This window comes from Theileria parva, chromosome 1 (genome assembly GCF_000165365.1).
Source record: "Theileria parva strain Muguga chromosome 1, complete sequence, whole genome shotgun sequence".
Classification (NCBI taxonomy): domain Eukaryota; phylum Apicomplexa; class Aconoidasida; order Piroplasmida; family Theileriidae; genus Theileria; species Theileria parva.
This window is the reverse complement of record NC_007344.1, coordinates 1,061,584-1,078,115: the sequence shown is the minus strand read 5'-3', so window position 1 is coordinate 1,078,115 and position 16,532 is coordinate 1,061,584. Positions and strand designations below refer to the sequence as shown.

Below are 16,532 nucleotides of genomic sequence, written 5' to 3'. Positions count from 1 at the left end.
TATTGGCTAAATCAAATGGGGGATCTGCTATTATTGATTCTTCCTGATAACTCCATAAAAACTCAATTATTCAATTCTTTTTTCACGCATACCTTTATATATTAGGTTATTTTATTATTTTTTATAGAAAATGGTCTGAAATTTTACTACATTTTTTATTATAATGGATGAGGGTGAGAAGCCTCATTTAATACCTTATCGCAAGGATTCTACTCAAATCTTCTTCAAAGTTGATAAAAAGAATAAATTTCAACCCTCTAATAAATCAGATCTTACACCAGTTTCTAGCAAACAAAGAGATTCTGGTTATCCATTTACACATTTTACTCTTATTACCATATTATTGCCTTTTTCTTATATTATTCCTATACCATTAAGTATACTATACTATTAACCATATAACTAGATGAATTTTTATATATATTCAATGTATAAAAATCTGTAGTTGAACGAAAGAGGTGTGACTGTGGAGGTTCTACTCATGTCGTGTTTAGTAACTGCATGAGTTGCGGTCGTCTGTGTTGTAATCTTGAGAAGGAAGGCCCTTGCATGGATTGCAACGGCTATGTTTACCCCGTTGATTCCAGTGATATTCCTAAGGATCACTTAGATAACCCTGATTATAAAAACGGTACCATCTCTAACGACACTAATTATAGTTTAGCCGTTAATTTAAGGGATAAACTACTATCTTTTGATAATATGTACCAAAGTGAAGACTTTAAGGTTAATGATTTGAAAAGCGGCTGGTTTGAGGAGTTTCACGACATTTATAATGACAAATGTGTTGTTCCGGAATTTGAAAGGACTGACCAAGGTATTTCTAGTGTATTTCTAGTGCTTAAATATTACCGGTGGTTAATTTATTTTTTAGATGTTTTAAAATATGATCTTGACCTATATACTGGCAGACTTAGCGTCTCCAACTTTAACCAGCCTTTATAATTTTATATACCCACTATATACAGTATACAAATGAACATGGAATTAATGTAAAACATTAATCGCTTTTGAGAAATTCCTCAATTTGTCTTTGAATGCCTTTGGCATCAATATTAGCAATTTGCTTTTGTTCTTGTATGGTTGCGTGGTGTACATACTCGTAAGGATAATTGATACATTTAACCTAAAAAATTCATCAAATGACTATTATACCTTAAAATTGTGCAATTGATTATTTTTCTGCAAATGTTCAATGATAGTTAGACCCAAGCCTCCGTTAACACTATCCTCTGCTGTGATTACGTACTTGTGATCCTTAGCTAATTCACTAAAAGTCTCAATGTCAAATGGGTTCAAAAAGCGAGCATCCACTATTGTAGGACTAAAATTTCCACCTATCTTGTCAACAGCCTCAACGACGCTATACAATATAGGACCCAATGTATATATTACAACATCTCTTCCTCTTCTTACTACCTTACTTTTATATTTTTTTACGTAGTTTAATTCAGTATCAAATTCAAAATTACTCCCGAATTTCTCATCAGAAAACTTGTAAAACTTAACATAATCATACAAATCTTCACTATAGAACTGATTTAACAGATTTTTATCAATAACTTTACTCTTTGGGTATCTTACAACATAGGGCGTATCAGTATTCAGGGATGAGAGTAGGGATAGAACAAGTTCAACTTGATTACTGGGCGATGAGATGACAAAGTTCTTTAGCGGTCTCAGGAAGTTTAGGTCATAGGGTCCGTGATGAGAAAGTCCATCTTCTCCAACGTATCCTGCACGGTCTACGATGAGTCTTATTGGTATATTCTGTATTGCCACATCGTGAATCACCTGGTCCAGAGCACGTTGCAGAAATGTCGAGTATATTGCGACGTAAGGTTTAACTCCTGATAAAGCTAAACCTGCTGAAAATGTCACTGCATGCTGTTCGCATATCCCAACATCAAATGTTCGATTAGGAAAACAATCTCCAAACTCTCCAATTCCAGTCCCACCTGGCATTGCTGCTGTTATCCCAGCCACCTTTTCATCCATAATTCCCATCATTATTAAGGTATTACTGAATACATTACTAAATGTTCCTTCGTCAAATTTGTTATACCCCAATTTATTTCTTATGGCCTCCTTATCTACTAAAATGGTGGTAGGTGTGTCAGTTAACTCCTGGTTCTGAACTGCAATGTTGTCTAGCTGTAAGCTATAAGATCTATTTAAGTTGTTACTGAATGGGCTTGTAGTTGGATTTACAATAGTAAGGTTAGTATTCGGTTTAATTGCGTGCATTTTATCCAGTTGACCTAATGCTTCTGGACAACAATAGCCTTTAATTGTCTTAATGTGTATCATTAACGGTCCATGTATTTCCTTATCCATGATCTTTATAGTTCTATCAGGAACTGTGTTAGAAAATTTGATAAGTTTGAATAGATATAACAAATCATTTAAATTATGACCGTCTATGGGTCCAATGATATTTAACCCATTATTATACTGGATTCCTTCCTCACTGGATTGATTTAAGTTGGTAAATAACTCGTTAATAGAATCCACTACTGGTCTAACAGGTTTATTTGAGGAGTTTTGCATGAAAAATGGCACGATTGGCTTAACTCCTACGATAGATTTCATGCCTGTTGGCAGAGAAACCTGATCATTATCATTATATATAACTATCACTGGGCTTTTTATATTTATTGCGTAATTTAGACTCTCATATGCCATACCACCAGTCATTCCTCCATCTCCAATTACACTTATATAATTTGGTCTTACACTATTTAGTTGATTTTCAGGATCATTATTCCGTAGTAGTAAAAACCCTTCTAGTAAACCCTGCAAAGACGATATTGAAGTCGAAGAGTGGCCTGCACCAAATATATCATGAATACTCTCATAACGTCTGCAGAAGGCAGATAAACCACCTTTTCGTTTAATCGTATGTAGTTTATCTTTTCTCCCAGTTAAGATCTTATGAACGTATGCTTGGTGGCCAATATCCCAAACAATTTTATCAAAGGGAGAGTCAAACACATAGTGAAGGGCCACGGTAAGCTCAGTTACACCGAGAGAGCCTGAAAAATGACCTCCTACCTTGGAAATAACCTCACCCAAATAAAGACGTATCTCATTACACAATTCTGGCAACAATTCTTCGGGCAGTTTTTTTAAATCTTCTGTTCCTTCGATTTTATCTAATAACTTATACTTATTTAAATTTGATTTTTGTATGGTTTTTGTGGTAGAATCTACAGAAACTGGGCACGTTAAGTTGTATTGTGGATTATTGTACAGCATCCCGTTATTTGGGAAGAAATTCAGAGAATTTAACGAAACATTTCGATAACAGACTATTTGAATAATATTACAAATCGTGTAACATATATAAAATTTAATGACCATAATAGCATCTTACCGATGGGTCATATTCCAGTTACACATTCAGTATCATAATATGATAATCTATGCCTAATTAGGGCAAAATTCCAAAGATTTATAAAACCAAATATTAAAATATAAAAATTGAGTATAACATATAACAGAAGAAGGAAGAATTATGGGAATGCTGGATTCCCCTCAGATTAATTCTTTATCTTTCCTGTAAAATATTGTTAATTATATGTATTAAATGGCATTTATTACATTTATCAAATGCTTATAAATTATCGTATTGTATTATTTCACCATGTTTCAAAAAATATTCAAAAACACACCTTTGTAAAATTCCTCAAAAATCAGAAATTTATATCCAGCTTCTCTAAATTTAATCATTACACCTATAACAAAAACTTCAAACTAAATAAGAATAACACATTAAAGTTTAACAAATCAAACTATGTTACCCATAGTAAGGAAGATGTTTATGGCTATTTCGGTTTAAAAGTTAAAACCCCTTTAGATTTATTAAAGTTAACCAATGATTCCATTAATTATTCTCAATCGTTAGTTCATAACCTAATTAATTCCTCTGGAAACAAAATTGACAAAGTAAAACGGTATAAAAAAGACCACGAAAATGAGAGTAACAAGGTTTTAGAAGTGATAGATGACATATCTAACGTCCTATGTTCAATAGCTGATCCATGTGAATTGTTACGGTATAAAAGCATCCTAAAAATTATTTGTTTAGCCATGTCCATCCGGACGAAGAATGGCGTAAAATGTCAAATACCTGTATAGAAATGGTTTCTGAGTTTATTGTTAATATCAACGTTAATGAAAGTGTAATGAATTAATTATTATTTCATTAAACCTTAATATTAATTTATTAGATTTACAAGTTGTTGATGGAGAATTTAAAGGAGAAACTAACAAATGAAGAAAGTTTTGTACTAAAACATATGGTTAGGTCTATGGAACAACAGGGAGTTCATTTACCAGAAGACTCCAAGGTATTTTTACCATTATTTATACATCAAAAATTTAACTTTGGATTAGATGAAATATAAAGAACTGACTAAGAATGAACAGATGTTAGCATTTTCCATAGTAGAGGGCAATACATTTAAATTTCAACTAGACGATACTACTGATGATCCATTACAGAAAATACCCAAAGATGAAAATTTATACAACTATTTACTTAAGTATGTTGGGACAATGTATATTCTTAATTTAGAAATTCTAATCAACATGATCTGAGGAAGGTTATTTGGTTCTCACAACGCATTAGTAATCAAGTTCCACACTTCTTAGTTATCTTTCAAACCAGTATAACAATTGTGTAGAGTTTATACGAAAAGATGAAAGAGCTACATAAAATTAGGACAGAACTATCAGAATTAAGAGGATACGATAATTACCTAAATTACATTCAGCAGTATCTTTTACACTATTTTAATATAATATTATGGATAACATATTTTAGGGAGTGTATATTAAGTAATAGTAATGATGTGTATGAGTTTTTAATAAATTGTTCAAAGTTATTAAAGGTAAATTTTACAACACATTAATGTGTTTTAGCCCTGTTTGTTCAATGATCTTGACCAATTATTACAATACAAACAGTTGATACATGAAAACAGGTCGAAAAAAGACATGGATATTTCTGAACAGCAACTACACCCATGGGATGTAGAATATTTGATTAACATGTCCAGAAATGAAAGGAACGTAAATATATCACTCCTATCACTGATTACTTACTTTAACATTTTATTAAACAAGCTGTTCAACATAACTATTGAGCCATCTGAATCTCAAGGTGTTATATTATATAACCAACAATTACATTAAATTAATAATGTTATAGAAACGTTTTACGATGAGAATGTGATAAAGTATAATTTAGTAAAGGACGGAAAGGTGATTTCAAGTTTATATTTGGACTTGTTCGAGAGATTAAATAAACATAGCATATCAGCCCAGTTCACAATTAGATGTTCGAAGAAAATTAACACCAAAAACAAGAATAGCATGTACATTTTAAATTTGGTCCACGAAAATAACTTTGTAAACCAGCGTTCTTTTATTAAACAACTGCCATCATCCATTATCGTATTATCATTACAAAATGTCAATCCTAAGAAAAGTAACATGGAAGAAATATTGAAAACAACAAAAATTGACATATACAACGGAGAAATTATATTCCATGAACTAGGACATATATTGCATACTCTACTAAGTGATACGCACTATCAACACTTATCAGGTATAATTCAATTTTATTTATTTTACCCAATGTTATTTACCGAATTATGTTAATGAGTAAATATGTTTGACTAATTATTGGTAGGAAATCGTGGAGCTATTGACTACGCGGAATTCTCATCACATTTATTGGAGTTGTTTTACTCAAACTGTAAGTAAATCATAAGTTGAATTTGTAAAATTTAGATTTGGATGATATAATATATATCGACAAGAATATTAATGAATATGATAAGGATAATTTGTTAATAAATAAAGAAAATTTAACAGTTTTTGGAGATGACTATAAGTTGTATAACTCAGTTGATTTATCAAAGATTTTGATGCTTTCAATTATTGATCAGGTAATAAAATTACATGAATATTTTATGTTAATTAGAGGTTTTATGGGAGTGAAGACGATTGGTACAAGATTGAAAAGAGCATGAATTATGATGATATTTTTAAAGACTTTCACATGTTTAATGAGAAATTCAATGATTACCCAGTTTATCAACTCTTATCACCTAATTGTATAACTAATTTTGATCACCTGATACACTACGGAGGGAATTACTATTGCTACATTTACTCAAAGTTAGTGATTACACTAATAACATTTTTGTAGGATTCTATCACTTAAAGTTTTTAAAACTTTTAATGATTTAAAGTTTGAAGAAGTAGGAAACCGTCTGTTAACTTTTTTCCAAAATGTAAAGTATGGAATAATCATTTGTTGTTTTAGGGCTCAATTGATTCTAGTATTAATCCAATTAATAAATTGGCGAAGACTGATTTAAATAAGTTGTCAGATTTACTCTTTTAAGTTTGTTTCCCAAATGAATTATATTTTACATATACTGAATGATGTGTATAGTGTTAGAATGTATTATTAGGGTTGAGTGGAGTATAATTAGTTTTCTGTTTTTTAAAAAGATTCCAGTAATTAGATTAATAATAATTATGTTTTTGTAATTTATACGTGAAATTGTAATAATTATACTGTAAAATATTAAACTGTAAAATATTACAAAATTTAGAATCTAACTGTAAAAATTGTGTAAAATATCCAAATGTAGTATAAATCTTTAAAACATTTAGAAATGGAAGATATCGGAGGCCTGAGTGATTTAGTCAAGGAGGTGCTTGAGATTTGTTTTTCAGGCACTTTGGCTGAGCTTAAAGAGAGTGTAAATAAACTTTTGTTGGCGGATTCTCCAGAGTTGAAGGACCAAATAGAGAAAAGCAACAGTAAAAAACGGGACGAAGTGATTTTGACTAGTTTGGAGCTCGCTGCACTGGAATTTATTCGAGATTCCAAGAAACGTTGTGTATCACATATCGCAGCGGCAGGTGGGAACTTGGAGGTTCTGAACACCCTCTTAACAGCTTCACCTAGCCTGGCTCACATAGAAGATGATAACAAAGAAAACTCATTATTTTATCTGATTCGATCAATTATTACTAATAAATTTGATACTGATCTGGTCAGTACTGATAAGTTGGATGACTCCTCTTCGTTGGAAGAGAATAGAATCAACTGTTTATTACTGTTAATAGGATTATGCGGTATCAATAATAAGAATAAATTTGGTCTAAGCCCATTACATGTGGCTACAGAGCTTGGAAGCTATGAGATTTGTAAAATATTAATAGAGAATAATGCTAATGTAAGTTCATATTTATTAAATATTTAATACAATTTATAAATACAAAATTGTAATCCTGTTTAGGTAAATATATGCAGTAAATCTTTTAGCACGCCGTTATCAATAGCTGTGATAAAGTCCCATACAGACCTTATTGACCTATTACTGGAACACGGTGCCGATCCAAATGTTACAGAACCTGATGACGATGATGATGATAGTTGTGATTCCAAAAAATCAATTCCCCCTCCACTAGTTTATTGTAGTAGTTCTGGAAACACTGATCTAGTTAATAAGTTGTTAGAAAATGGAGCAAATCCAAATATTTGTGATTCTCAGGGCTGGACTTCACTACATTGTGCAGCTGAATCAGGCCACTTGAGTATCTGTAAACTTCTAATAGAACACGGCGCCGATGCCAATATTGTTTCCAGAGTAACTTTTAACTATTTTTACGCATTTTAAACACAGATATTTATACAATTTCAGTTGAATATTACTTTAAAAAAGAGTTACATGATTTTGTAGAACAAGAACGCTTATATTTTGGCGGTAATGAACGGGCATGACAACGTGGCAGAGTATTTAAAGGAATTCACAAATGAATCGGACACTTTTGAATTCCTACATAAGAGTAAAACTGAAAATGAGGTGGACAATAATGATGTTAATTACCTAACCGACGAACTTGAATGCTTATACGTACGTGATGATTGTGAAGATTTCACCCCTGAGGAAATAGAACGGATTAAAAGCGTGGTTAATGAAACCAGGGATTGTGGAAAACAGTTAGTGGAGCTTAAGGACTACACAAATGCGACTAATTGCTACAGTAAAGTACTTTTTACAATATTTACATATGTTAACTTTAATAAAATGTGTAAAAATTGTTGTAGGGGTTATCGTTATGTCCATACAATTCTGAGTTTGACGAGTTAAAATCCATTTTATACTCTAACAGAAGCTTCACAAACCTGAAACTGAAGAACTTAAACCAATCGCTATGGGATGCTAAACAGGTAATTGGCATTATTTTGTTTAGTTATAGATTCCAGCATAAACAACCTTGGAATACAAATTTTAGGCCGTAAAATTAAATCCTGGATGGAGTAAAGCATATTTACGGCTAGCTAATGTGTACAAGGAGAAGGGAGAAACTGTAGACTACCTGCACAATTTATTTCAGGCATTTGTTCGTGATTCCGAGAACTTAGAACTTAAAAGGCGCTTTCAGTCGGAGTTTAATAAGCATCGAAAGGGATAATCGGGGAATCTTGGAGCTTATTTTGTCCATACCACTCATTATTTAGAGGATTCGAGAATATATTTAAAAGTGCATCAGTGTTGATCGGGTACATGTAACAATTGTGCTCTGGATATCCACTGGGCTGAAATTAAAAAATCAGAAAAGTTGAAATTAATACAATATTCAACTATACTATTTATTATACTTTTCACATAACCTGTGTGTGCATTTGGCTTCATTATAAGTGTTCTCCTGTATGTGTGGAACATTACACCAATAATTAGCACAAATTGGCTAAATCAACAGTTTTAAAGGAAAATTAATTGAATAAATAATTAAATATGAAAACTATAGTACAAAGCTGCCTCACAGACTGCTACAATGACCTTCCTCAGCCTGAGTTTGTTCTCTCGCCGGAGGATTCCGAGCTAAACTACTTTTTGTGGATGCCCGGGTTCAAGTACCAGCCGAGCTTCCAGGAAAAATTGACTAAACTCAGGTCACTTTCCACAAAGTCGGATAGTACTGTTCAGGAGGCTCTTGAGGAACTGGTATTCATTACCCATCCATTATCCACTAGTTATTCACCAATTACGCACACGATTATCCATTTATTTACTGTTAGAAGGCAGAATTTGAGCTGAAATTAATTTGAATTTAGATTGAGGTTGATGTGTTGGAGGAAAGCTTTAAAAAGAGGGCTAAAAATGGAGTATTGGATGTTCACCTGGCGGGTGTGTTGGCGCGGGAACTCGGTGCTTCTCCTTCTCAGGCCGATTTACTCGAGTTTGAGGCCACTTGCGGCAAAAGTGTAAATTTTGACAATTTTAAGGACTTTCTCGCCGTTTCAATGTATTCCAGTGAGAACAGGGAGTATTTACAGGATCTTTTAACAAGTTTCGAAAATGTAGCCCCTTATTCCAACTTATTTATTTATTTAATTGTTTTTAATTTATGTAATCATGATAAAAAATTTTCAGATGTCTGGCGGTATGACTTTGAGTAAATTTGAGAACTTGATGAGGAATTACGGCGAGCCGTTGACGGATTCTGAGCTGAAGGAGCTTTATAAGCTGGTCCGGGTTGAAAATAATGTAGTTTTATCGAGCGATTTGTTGAATTTGTTAAGGCCTGAATGAATTTAATTTTCTCTGATACATGTTCACACAGATTCATGCCACACATTTATTTTTAGATTTAGTGTGAATATTATGACGTTTGATAATTTAATTGACATGGACAACGATTCGCCGCTTTTGGATCAATACCAGAGCTACGACTATCCTCCCAAAAATGGTATTTGAAAATTATCCTCTTACACATTTTATACGGGTTATATATGCCTTACACATCTACTACCATATACCAATTTACCTATCTACTCATCTATCAATTCAGATAAATAAATTAATTTAATCATATAATTCTTGCTTTAATAAGAAAATTACGTAGAAAAGAATATGTTAAGGAGTTTATCGTTTTTATCGGCCTGCTCACTATGTTTTGTGAGTTTTCTAAACGCTTTAAATGTTTTTTCGATGCTGAATCCTTCGCTTTATCTGCTAAATCTAGTTCAAGGGTACAGTTTACCTACTTTCCTTCACTTATTCTCATATTTATCCTGTTAATAATTATTTTTTAGCTTTTTCGGTCTTTTGATAGTTGTTACTACTGGTGATGGTTATTCATTTTTGGAGAAGTACAACAATGTGGTTGAGGCTTACATGGGATTTCTTAGCGTTAAAAGGGGTCGGGGTGTTTTCTTTGTGCTTGTTGCTCTCTTATCGTACACGCTTGTCAATCTTTCTACTTTGTATTACGTCGAACTCCTGGCCTTTGCCGTTTTAGCTGTTTTAACACTCGTTTAATTTATTTTAATAGCAGATTACTTCAATATACTTAGTATCCGATTGCATTAGTATAATGGAAATCCAATGGTATTATTTTACTCAATAACCTTTTATTTCATAGTCTATATACTCCCAACAAAGTTACTGGGAGCATTTACGCCTTTTACTAATGTATTCCACGTTTATTAGTTGGTGAAGCATATAATTCCTAAGTTCACTGGCCATTTTTTTGAACAATGAGTGGTTTCTGATATCATCTTCCTTCACTTCAATAAACTCTTCACTTGTTCTAACCCCATTAACTTCATTTCCTACATTTGGTTCCTTACCATAAACTATGTTTGATCTTTCAGATGACATCTTGTTCTTAATCAGGTTAGTGATTAATTCTATCTGCTGAACAAATCTCTCGTTGTTAACATCATGAGTCGAAAGCTGAAGCAATATATTCTCAATGTTACTCAGGTTCAATATAATTTCATTCATCAGGTCGAACGGGTCCATCAACTCGTCATCTCCATCACTATACTCGACCTTAAAATACGTAGTACTATTGGTATATTTATTCACCAATCCTATGCATTATATTATTATATATAATTTATTATGTAAGTTGTCCATAGTATATGATAACCAAAAGGTTACATGAAAAAGATGTTTAAAAATGTGTAAAAATATGTAAAAAGTACCTTGGTAATAACCGTTTGAGAATTTGCGATATATGATCGTTCTTCCTGGTTTTATTCCTATCATGGGTATGAACTCCTGGGATTGAACATCATCGGGTCTCAACTTCAGAATTCTTTTATTATGCCTAAATCCATTATTTTACTGTGTGTAAATGTTTTTATTATATTTTTAGATAAAGTTTTATACTATAATTACATTATTATAGCATTAACTACTATCATACTAATAACCACCATACTAAATTCATACTTGATGATGTTGTTTAAGTTTATTTTAACGGTATCTTCATCTATCTCATCTGAGAATCTACGAGAATATGTGTCCCAGTACTCTAGCTCACTATTCGTACTCTTGATAATGTGGTCGAAATCACTTTTCTTGGACTGTTGGGTGTAGTACTCTGAGATGTCCTGGGACTGGCCCTTTTTGTTCTTTTTTTCTGAACCCTTATTGGATATGTTAGAACTTGTGTTTACGAACAAATTGACGTCCTTGATCAGGTACTTCCTGAAGTGCGTGAACCTCATAAGCTCATCCTTGGACAATATCTGCTGTATTGTCGAGGGTACCTGGTCTGCGTTGTAGCACATGTAACTTGACAGGTCATTAATGTACTTGAACAAGTCGTCACAGTTAACTATGCGTACGAAATCCTCTTCAAAGCCGCCCAATTTCTTTAACAACTCATAGTTGAACATAATATCACCTTGCGGTACCCTCTTCATATTGTTAGTTATACACTTCACAAACTCGTTTATATTATAGTATAACTGTCTTTTACGGCCACTTACACCTGATTCCTCTTTTACATCCTTCTTACCCCTGTCTCTCAGTTTCATTTGTGTTTTTTCAACTAACTCACTATCCTCCCTACTCACTTGTGTTTCAATTTCTTTACTCATTTGCGGCTTAATTTCGTTACCAATTTGTGAACCAATTTCCTCACCAAATTGTAATTCTTCAACATCTAGATTTTCGTACTCGATATCCAACTCCTTGCCATCAAATTCGGAAATGTCATCTTTTTCACTGCTTTCTTCACTATTATCTTCACTCGACATTGTGTCGCTTAAAGGCTCATCATCTCCAGTATTACCGAATGTTGTGGTGTAACCAGCGGTATCAGGATCCTCCTTAACCGTACTAGCAGGGGAATCAGTGAGAGCATAGTTGTTAGTGAGAAAATGACACGAGAGTTTAATAAAAAAGTCAATGACTATATTCTTCAAAACGAGCAATCTGAGCAAATAGTTAATGTGCTGCTCAAACGAGATGAGTATCAGTTCCTTCATTTGCTCAACGTTTGTTGCCTTGGGGTGGTCAAAGTTACCAGATAAATGACGCTTTAAAACTCTACAAACGTACACGTTTGCTTTTGGTCCACACTTCTTATTGCAATCTACGCACACTCTCACTGCTTCTCCGAATACTGAAAACGGTTCCACTTGCCACATTCCCATCAAGTACCTGCAGTTCAGGTAATCTATTATATTATTCATTATACTGTTGTCGTAATTCACGTTAAAAACCTCTTCTTGGTTCTCCTTCACTTTCATTGTCGGGTGATATGCTGAATTCTCATTGCCTGCCGGTGAGTTTGGCGGATTTGTTGTATCATACGATTCCTGGTTATCCTTAATTATTGGAGAGTTAACAGTTTTTGTTGACGTGTCATAGCCGTTAACCTTCTCACCACTCGAATTTCTTGAGTTAATTGTATCATTACACTTTCTCAAAAGTTCAGAATATGCAACGTTACAGTTGTTAGCATCTTCCATTGCCAAGTCAAGCTCGTTTCCACTATTTGTACTACAAGTCTCCTCACTACTTGCCACCTTACTTTCAGACTCCAATAAATTAGAAGGTGCATGCGCGTTCAGTGATATTAACCCTAAATTAAACAAATTTATCGTCAAATCGTTCTCATAACCGGTAGGATTAGCATTTGTTGTTGGGCTATCCTTATAACTGTGATTGGATGTGTGGCTAGATACGGGACTAAGAGTGTTTGCAGGAAAGTTGGTCTGGATTGTATTATTCCTATCCTTATAGTTTGCCAAGTCAATGGTGTCAGGTCTCGGTGACCCTGATGGACAGCAGTTTGTTCTAAAATTAATATAATTTCCAAACAGTCGAATCTGTCCTCTGTTAGTGGTGTTAGAGAGTATCTTCTGTTTAACTAGATATTTGGCGATTTCAAGTGTTGTCGGTTTATTAATCAGCTTCATTCTTCTTAGAGTCCTGATTTTATTTCCCTTGAATAACTTTGATTTTGTTTTCAAGGTCTTCACCATAGACTTCTTATTCTTACGCTTAGCACACTTCAGGGACAAACTGCTTTTAATTTTCTTCCTTTTCTGTTTAGGATATTCCCTCTCCATGCTCTTGTTGCCTTTTTTCTCAACATTATTCAATCCTTTCCCTTTCACATTATCAACATTGTTATTATTATTAGCAGTATAATCATCCTTAGGTGTTGGACTATTCTCCTTACTAGTTGTATCACTATTATTACGTGTATCACCGGTGTTGCAAATCAGTTTGTTGAAATAGTTTGTGATTTTATTCAGGTCTATGAGGTTATTATTAACCAGCTCGACTTCACACTCATCGGTTTCCGGTTCCTGCTCCTTCTTTTCGTCCAATACTTCAGACTTAAGACTTTTATTAGTGGATGAATAACATTTATCATGATTTGTTACAGGTATCTTCTCAGGTATTTCATGATGTGAATCTACTGATTCTTGTGAAGAGTCGGGTAACTCGGGACTGGGGTCTGTACTATTCATGTAAATACACGATTGCAGTGGCATAAAGTCCTGGTTAAGGTCATGTTGGATAATTTGCTTGCACAGGTACCTACAGTACATGCAGTACCACTTGATCAGGTTCAGGTTAATCAGGTTACCCTCTGTGAGATTGTACTTGTTACTCTGCAGATACGTTTGAAAGTTAATAAACTTTGTCTTTTGGAACTCAGTTTGAACATAATTGAGTGCTGTAGTTGTTATCTTCTCAAGGCACTTTATGTGGAATATTCTATCACACCCATCGCAGACTATGCATTCATCTTCGTCGTCTTCATCTCTAAATTCTTCGGGGGGTTGCCCTACATTTACTGCGGAGTCTGACACGCCATATTGTGTTGAAGAAGTTGAATTCTTTCTGTGCGTAAATATCTTTTTCGTCGACGTGTTTGGGTCGTCATTCAAATCCTCGTCTAAACAAATTGCACACACATACGATGTGTTATTATTAACCACAAAATAGTCTAAATTCTCCAAGCTCCTATCGCTAGGTAATTCCTGTACTAATATATTCTCTTTTATTTTATTAATCAGTGAATTATCCACATCCAATAACTTATCATTATGGAAATTGTCGTTTATTAATTTATCTTTGAGTGATTTATCCGCATGTAGTGATTTATGATCAACTGCGTCATCTAAATACTTGCCAGCATCAACAGTATCATCCGATTTGTTAGCTGTTGAAAGAAGCCTATATGAAATGAGTTCACGTTTTAATTGCCTATGGCAATTTTCTTCAACCTTTTGAAACCAAAGAGCTCCAAAATCTGCAATTAGTTCATCACCAGTTTGGATTTTAACCCCCTGTTTATTAGTTAGAATTACGTGAGGCCACCCATCAAAAATAACCTGTTGCCATTCACAATTTGCCTGCAAAAAATATTCTCCTCCGTAGGCTGCTATTGACTGGCAGTGGTTAACCATAGACAACTCGTTAAACGCATGTGTGCTATCAAGTACGTACTTCGAGCTATTTGGGAGAAAAATAGTCCCATTAACATCCCTGATGTACTGTTTATCATGTCTAAATTCAAGTTCTGCGTCAACCCACGAGGCTGAAGTAAAGTTTAGCTCAAATGCGTACTCGAATATGGAGTCTGGAACACAGTCCTCTCTGTACACTATGCCGGTGTATTCTCCGAAAATGACCTTAGTATCAAGGTTCTCGCTGATCTCTGGACCAGTATAAATTGCAGTATAACAATCCTGGTCGGGTGGTGTTGCGAATCTAACTGGGTGTGAAGCATCTCTAACTAGACAAACCAAGAGGTCAGGGTGCACCCAACCCTTCTTAATTGTGTCATACAGTGTATTGTACGTCTTCATTGTCTTACGCGAAAACCTATATATAATCTCACCACCTGGTCGAAAATTAGGGCAGAAAATGATATTACTCCAGGTAAGGTTTTCAATGTTTCGTCTTGATGTCATTTTCCCATTCAAAGCACTTCTCGAGTGCGACTTGTTATCCACGTTACATTCCTTCGGGATCCAGCCGTCAAGTGTCTTTTTGTAGGACCTGAAGTGGTTCTTATACATATTCAAATGTCTGACGAAATCATCTCTTGCGCTACTGTGAATGCACTGGGTCTTTGCCCATTGCTTTTTCCGGCTTCTTAAAACGTCCCCCAGGGTCTTGGGCTCAAATCCTCGCCTCCTCAAATCACACAAAAGCGATTCATATCTGAACTCTTCTGAATCTTCAATCAAGTTTCCACTGCCAAACTCGCCTAGTGAGCCCAGGCTATCCACTGTGCTCAATCTCTCCAATGGCACTTCCCCCAGATCCATTCTCTTCCTACCCACATTTTTCCCACCGGTGTTCGGGGCGTTTTTCAGATTATTTTTTATATTATTTTGAGTACCACTTTCATCGGTCTTTTTGTTAGTGTTACTTTTATTAGTACCCTTATTTGTGTTAATTTTTTTAGTATTTTTGGCGGTGTTTTTGTTAGATTCAGATTTCTTGGTGGAGTAATGGCATGAATAGTTGGCCAACTCCAATAAATCTATATAGCTGTCAGAACCTATAGATTCGGAGCGAGAATGTGTCTGCACGTTCGATTCTGATCCGTTAGATACGATTCGGTCACACCCTTTACGCTTATCCGACTCCTTATCCTTCTTACTCCACTTCGCACCACTCACTACTCCATTTTTATTTGAGGAATTAATCAAAGGAGCCGCCGAATAAGGTTTGGAGGGTTGCTCAAACCTTTTGAACTTGAGGTATGCGGTCTTGTAGATTTTCTTCCTCTCATTCTCCTTACACCAGTCAAAGTATCCCAAAAGAGAGCCCAAAACTGGATCTTTGGCGGAATAGTCCATCGGATACTAGGGGAAACACAAATTTAATTAAAGTTTAGATTGAAATTGGAAACTCCGTTATATGTGCGAAAGACCATTATACTTATAAAGGTGGGAAATTTAAGTTACAAACAGGAATTTATTGAACTAAAGTACAAAAATTGAGGTAAAAAATCATGAAATGTAAAAAAACAGTATGATTGAGTTACAAATAAAATAACAAACAACTGATCGTTAATTAACGACCAATTTAAAATCCCGGGTGACAAAAAAGCGCCGATACACTAAAACTATAAAAAGAGATTATATTTTTTATTACAAGTTATAACAATCAATGAAAATTGTCGGTTTTGAAAAATTATTGAAAATACATATAATGGGCAAA

General features: G+C 34.2%; 7 protein-coding genes across 7 annotated transcripts; 5 read left to right on the top strand and 2 right to left on the bottom strand.

Annotated features, from left to right (window-relative positions):
• The first annotated feature begins 32 nt into the window (after positions 1 to 32).
• On the top strand, positions 33 to 961 carry TpMuguga_01g00517 (putative C2HC5-type zinc finger motif protein). The gene is made up of 4 exons (XM_061305013.1): positions 33 to 305; positions 446 to 631; positions 665 to 817; positions 875 to 961. Exons 1-4 carry the CDS (start codon positions 164 to 166, stop codon positions 943 to 945), a joined length of 552 nt encoding a protein of 183 aa, XP_061161588.1. The 5' UTR covers positions 33 to 163; the 3' UTR covers positions 946 to 961.
• Positions 962 to 982: 21 nt separating this feature from the next.
• Positions 983 to 3,478, bottom strand: dxs (1-deoxy-D-xylulose-5-phosphate synthase family protein). The gene is made up of 2 exons (XM_061305012.1): positions 1,156 to 3,466; positions 983 to 1,126 (listed from the first exon to the last, which is right to left on the bottom strand). The coding sequence occupies exons 1-2, from the start codon at positions 3,361 to 3,363 to the stop codon at positions 1,001 to 1,003; spliced, it is 2,334 nt and encodes a 777-aa protein (XP_061161587.1). The 5' UTR covers positions 3,364 to 3,466; the 3' UTR covers positions 983 to 1,000.
• A 58-nt stretch (positions 3,479 to 3,536) lies between these two features.
• On the top strand, positions 3,537 to 6,439 carry TpMuguga_01g00515 (Peptidase family M3 family protein). The gene is made up of 14 exons (XM_061305011.1): positions 3,537 to 4,058; positions 4,091 to 4,184; positions 4,233 to 4,352; positions 4,399 to 4,547; positions 4,580 to 4,640; positions 4,689 to 4,780; positions 4,829 to 4,895; positions 4,927 to 5,167; positions 5,216 to 5,617; positions 5,702 to 5,767; positions 5,803 to 5,960; positions 5,996 to 6,192; positions 6,224 to 6,308; positions 6,341 to 6,439. Exons 1-14 carry the CDS (start codon positions 3,613 to 3,615, stop codon positions 6,419 to 6,421), a joined length of 2,259 nt encoding a protein of 752 aa, XP_061161586.1. The 5' UTR covers positions 3,537 to 3,612; the 3' UTR covers positions 6,422 to 6,439.
• Positions 6,440 to 6,506: 67 nt separating this feature from the next.
• ANK2 (Ankyrin repeats (3 copies) family protein) lies at positions 6,507 to 8,508 on the top strand (the record flags this gene model as incomplete). Its single annotated transcript, XM_061305010.1, has 5 exons — positions 6,507 to 7,265; positions 7,329 to 7,679; positions 7,773 to 8,081; positions 8,141 to 8,263; positions 8,329 to 8,508. Exons 1-5 carry the CDS (start codon positions 6,699 to 6,701, stop codon positions 8,506 to 8,508), a joined length of 1,530 nt encoding a protein of 509 aa, XP_061161585.1. The 5' UTR covers positions 6,507 to 6,698.
• Positions 8,509 to 8,831: 323 nt separating this feature from the next.
• On the top strand, positions 8,832 to 9,692 carry TpMuguga_01g00513 (uncharacterized protein; the record flags this gene model as incomplete). Its single annotated transcript, XM_760940.2, has 3 exons — positions 8,832 to 9,041; positions 9,152 to 9,397; positions 9,471 to 9,692. 3 exons carry the CDS (start codon positions 8,832 to 8,834, stop codon positions 9,627 to 9,629), a joined length of 615 nt encoding a protein of 204 aa, XP_766033.1. The 3' UTR covers positions 9,630 to 9,692.
• A 1-nt stretch (position 9,693) lies between these two features.
• Positions 9,694 to 10,375, top strand: TpMuguga_01g00512 (putative integral membrane protein). The gene is made up of 3 exons (XM_760939.2): positions 9,694 to 9,786; positions 9,943 to 10,069; positions 10,133 to 10,375. The coding sequence occupies exons 1-3, from the start codon at positions 9,702 to 9,704 to the stop codon at positions 10,356 to 10,358; spliced, it is 438 nt and encodes a 145-aa protein (XP_766032.1). The 5' UTR covers positions 9,694 to 9,701; the 3' UTR covers positions 10,359 to 10,375.
• TpMuguga_01g00511 (uncharacterized protein) lies at positions 9,915 to 16,340 on the bottom strand. Its single transcript, XM_760938.2, has 3 exons — positions 11,280 to 16,340; positions 11,030 to 11,154; positions 9,915 to 10,915 (listed from the first exon to the last, which is right to left on the bottom strand). The coding sequence occupies exons 1-3, from the start codon at positions 16,166 to 16,168 to the stop codon at positions 10,482 to 10,484; spliced, it is 5,448 nt and encodes a 1,815-aa protein (XP_766031.1). The 5' UTR covers positions 16,169 to 16,340; the 3' UTR covers positions 9,915 to 10,481.
• Between the last annotated feature and the right edge of the window lie 192 nt (positions 16,341 to 16,532).

Bases quoted from the DNA above. Each gene is read 5' to 3' on its own strand.
- TpMuguga_01g00517 (XM_061305013.1), top strand. From the start codon at position 164: ATGGATGAGGGTGAGAAGCCTCATTTAATACCTTATCGCAAGGATTCT. The intron at 632-664 runs GTACCATCTCTA...ATTATAGTTTAG, and splicing joins TAACCCTGATTATAAAAACG to CCGTTAATTTAAGGGATAAA. The intron at 818-874 runs GTATTTCTAGTG...TTTATTTTTTAG, and splicing joins ATTTGAAAGGACTGACCAAG to ATGTTTTAAAATATGATCTT.
- dxs (XM_061305012.1), bottom strand. From the start codon at position 3,363: ATGGTCATTAAATTTTATATATGTTACACGATTTGTAATATTATTCAA. The intron at 1,127-1,155 runs GTATAATAGTCA...TGAATTTTTTAG, and splicing joins ATCAATTGCACAATTTTAAG to GTTAAATGTATCAATTATCC.
- TpMuguga_01g00515 (XM_061305011.1), top strand. From the start codon at position 3,613: ATGCTTATAAATTATCGTATTGTATTATTTCACCATGTTTCAAAAAAT. The intron at 4,781-4,828 runs GTATCTTTTACA...AACATATTTTAG, and splicing joins TACCTAAATTACATTCAGCA to GGAGTGTATATTAAGTAATA. The intron at 4,896-4,926 runs GTAAATTTTACA...AATGTGTTTTAG, and splicing joins ATTGTTCAAAGTTATTAAAG to CCCTGTTTGTTCAATGATCT.
- TpMuguga_01g00512 (XM_760939.2), top strand. From the start codon at position 9,702: ATGACGTTTGATAATTTAATTGACATGGACAACGATTCGCCGCTTTTG. The intron at 9,787-9,942 runs GTATTTGAAAAT...AAAATTACGTAG, and splicing joins CGACTATCCTCCCAAAAATG to AAAAGAATATGTTAAGGAGT. The intron at 10,070-10,132 runs GTACAGTTTACC...ATTATTTTTTAG, and splicing joins CTGCTAAATCTAGTTCAAGG to CTTTTTCGGTCTTTTGATAG.
- TpMuguga_01g00511 (XM_760938.2), bottom strand. From the start codon at position 16,168: ATGGACTATTCCGCCAAAGATCCAGTTTTGGGCTCTCTTTTGGGATAC. The intron at 11,155-11,279 runs GTATGAATTTAG...TAATGGATTTAG, and splicing joins AACTTAAACAACATCATCAA to GCATAATAAAAGAATTCTGA. The intron at 10,916-11,029 runs GTACTTTTTACA...TATAATGCATAG, and splicing joins CTCAAACGGTTATTACCAAG to GATTGGTGAATAAATATACC.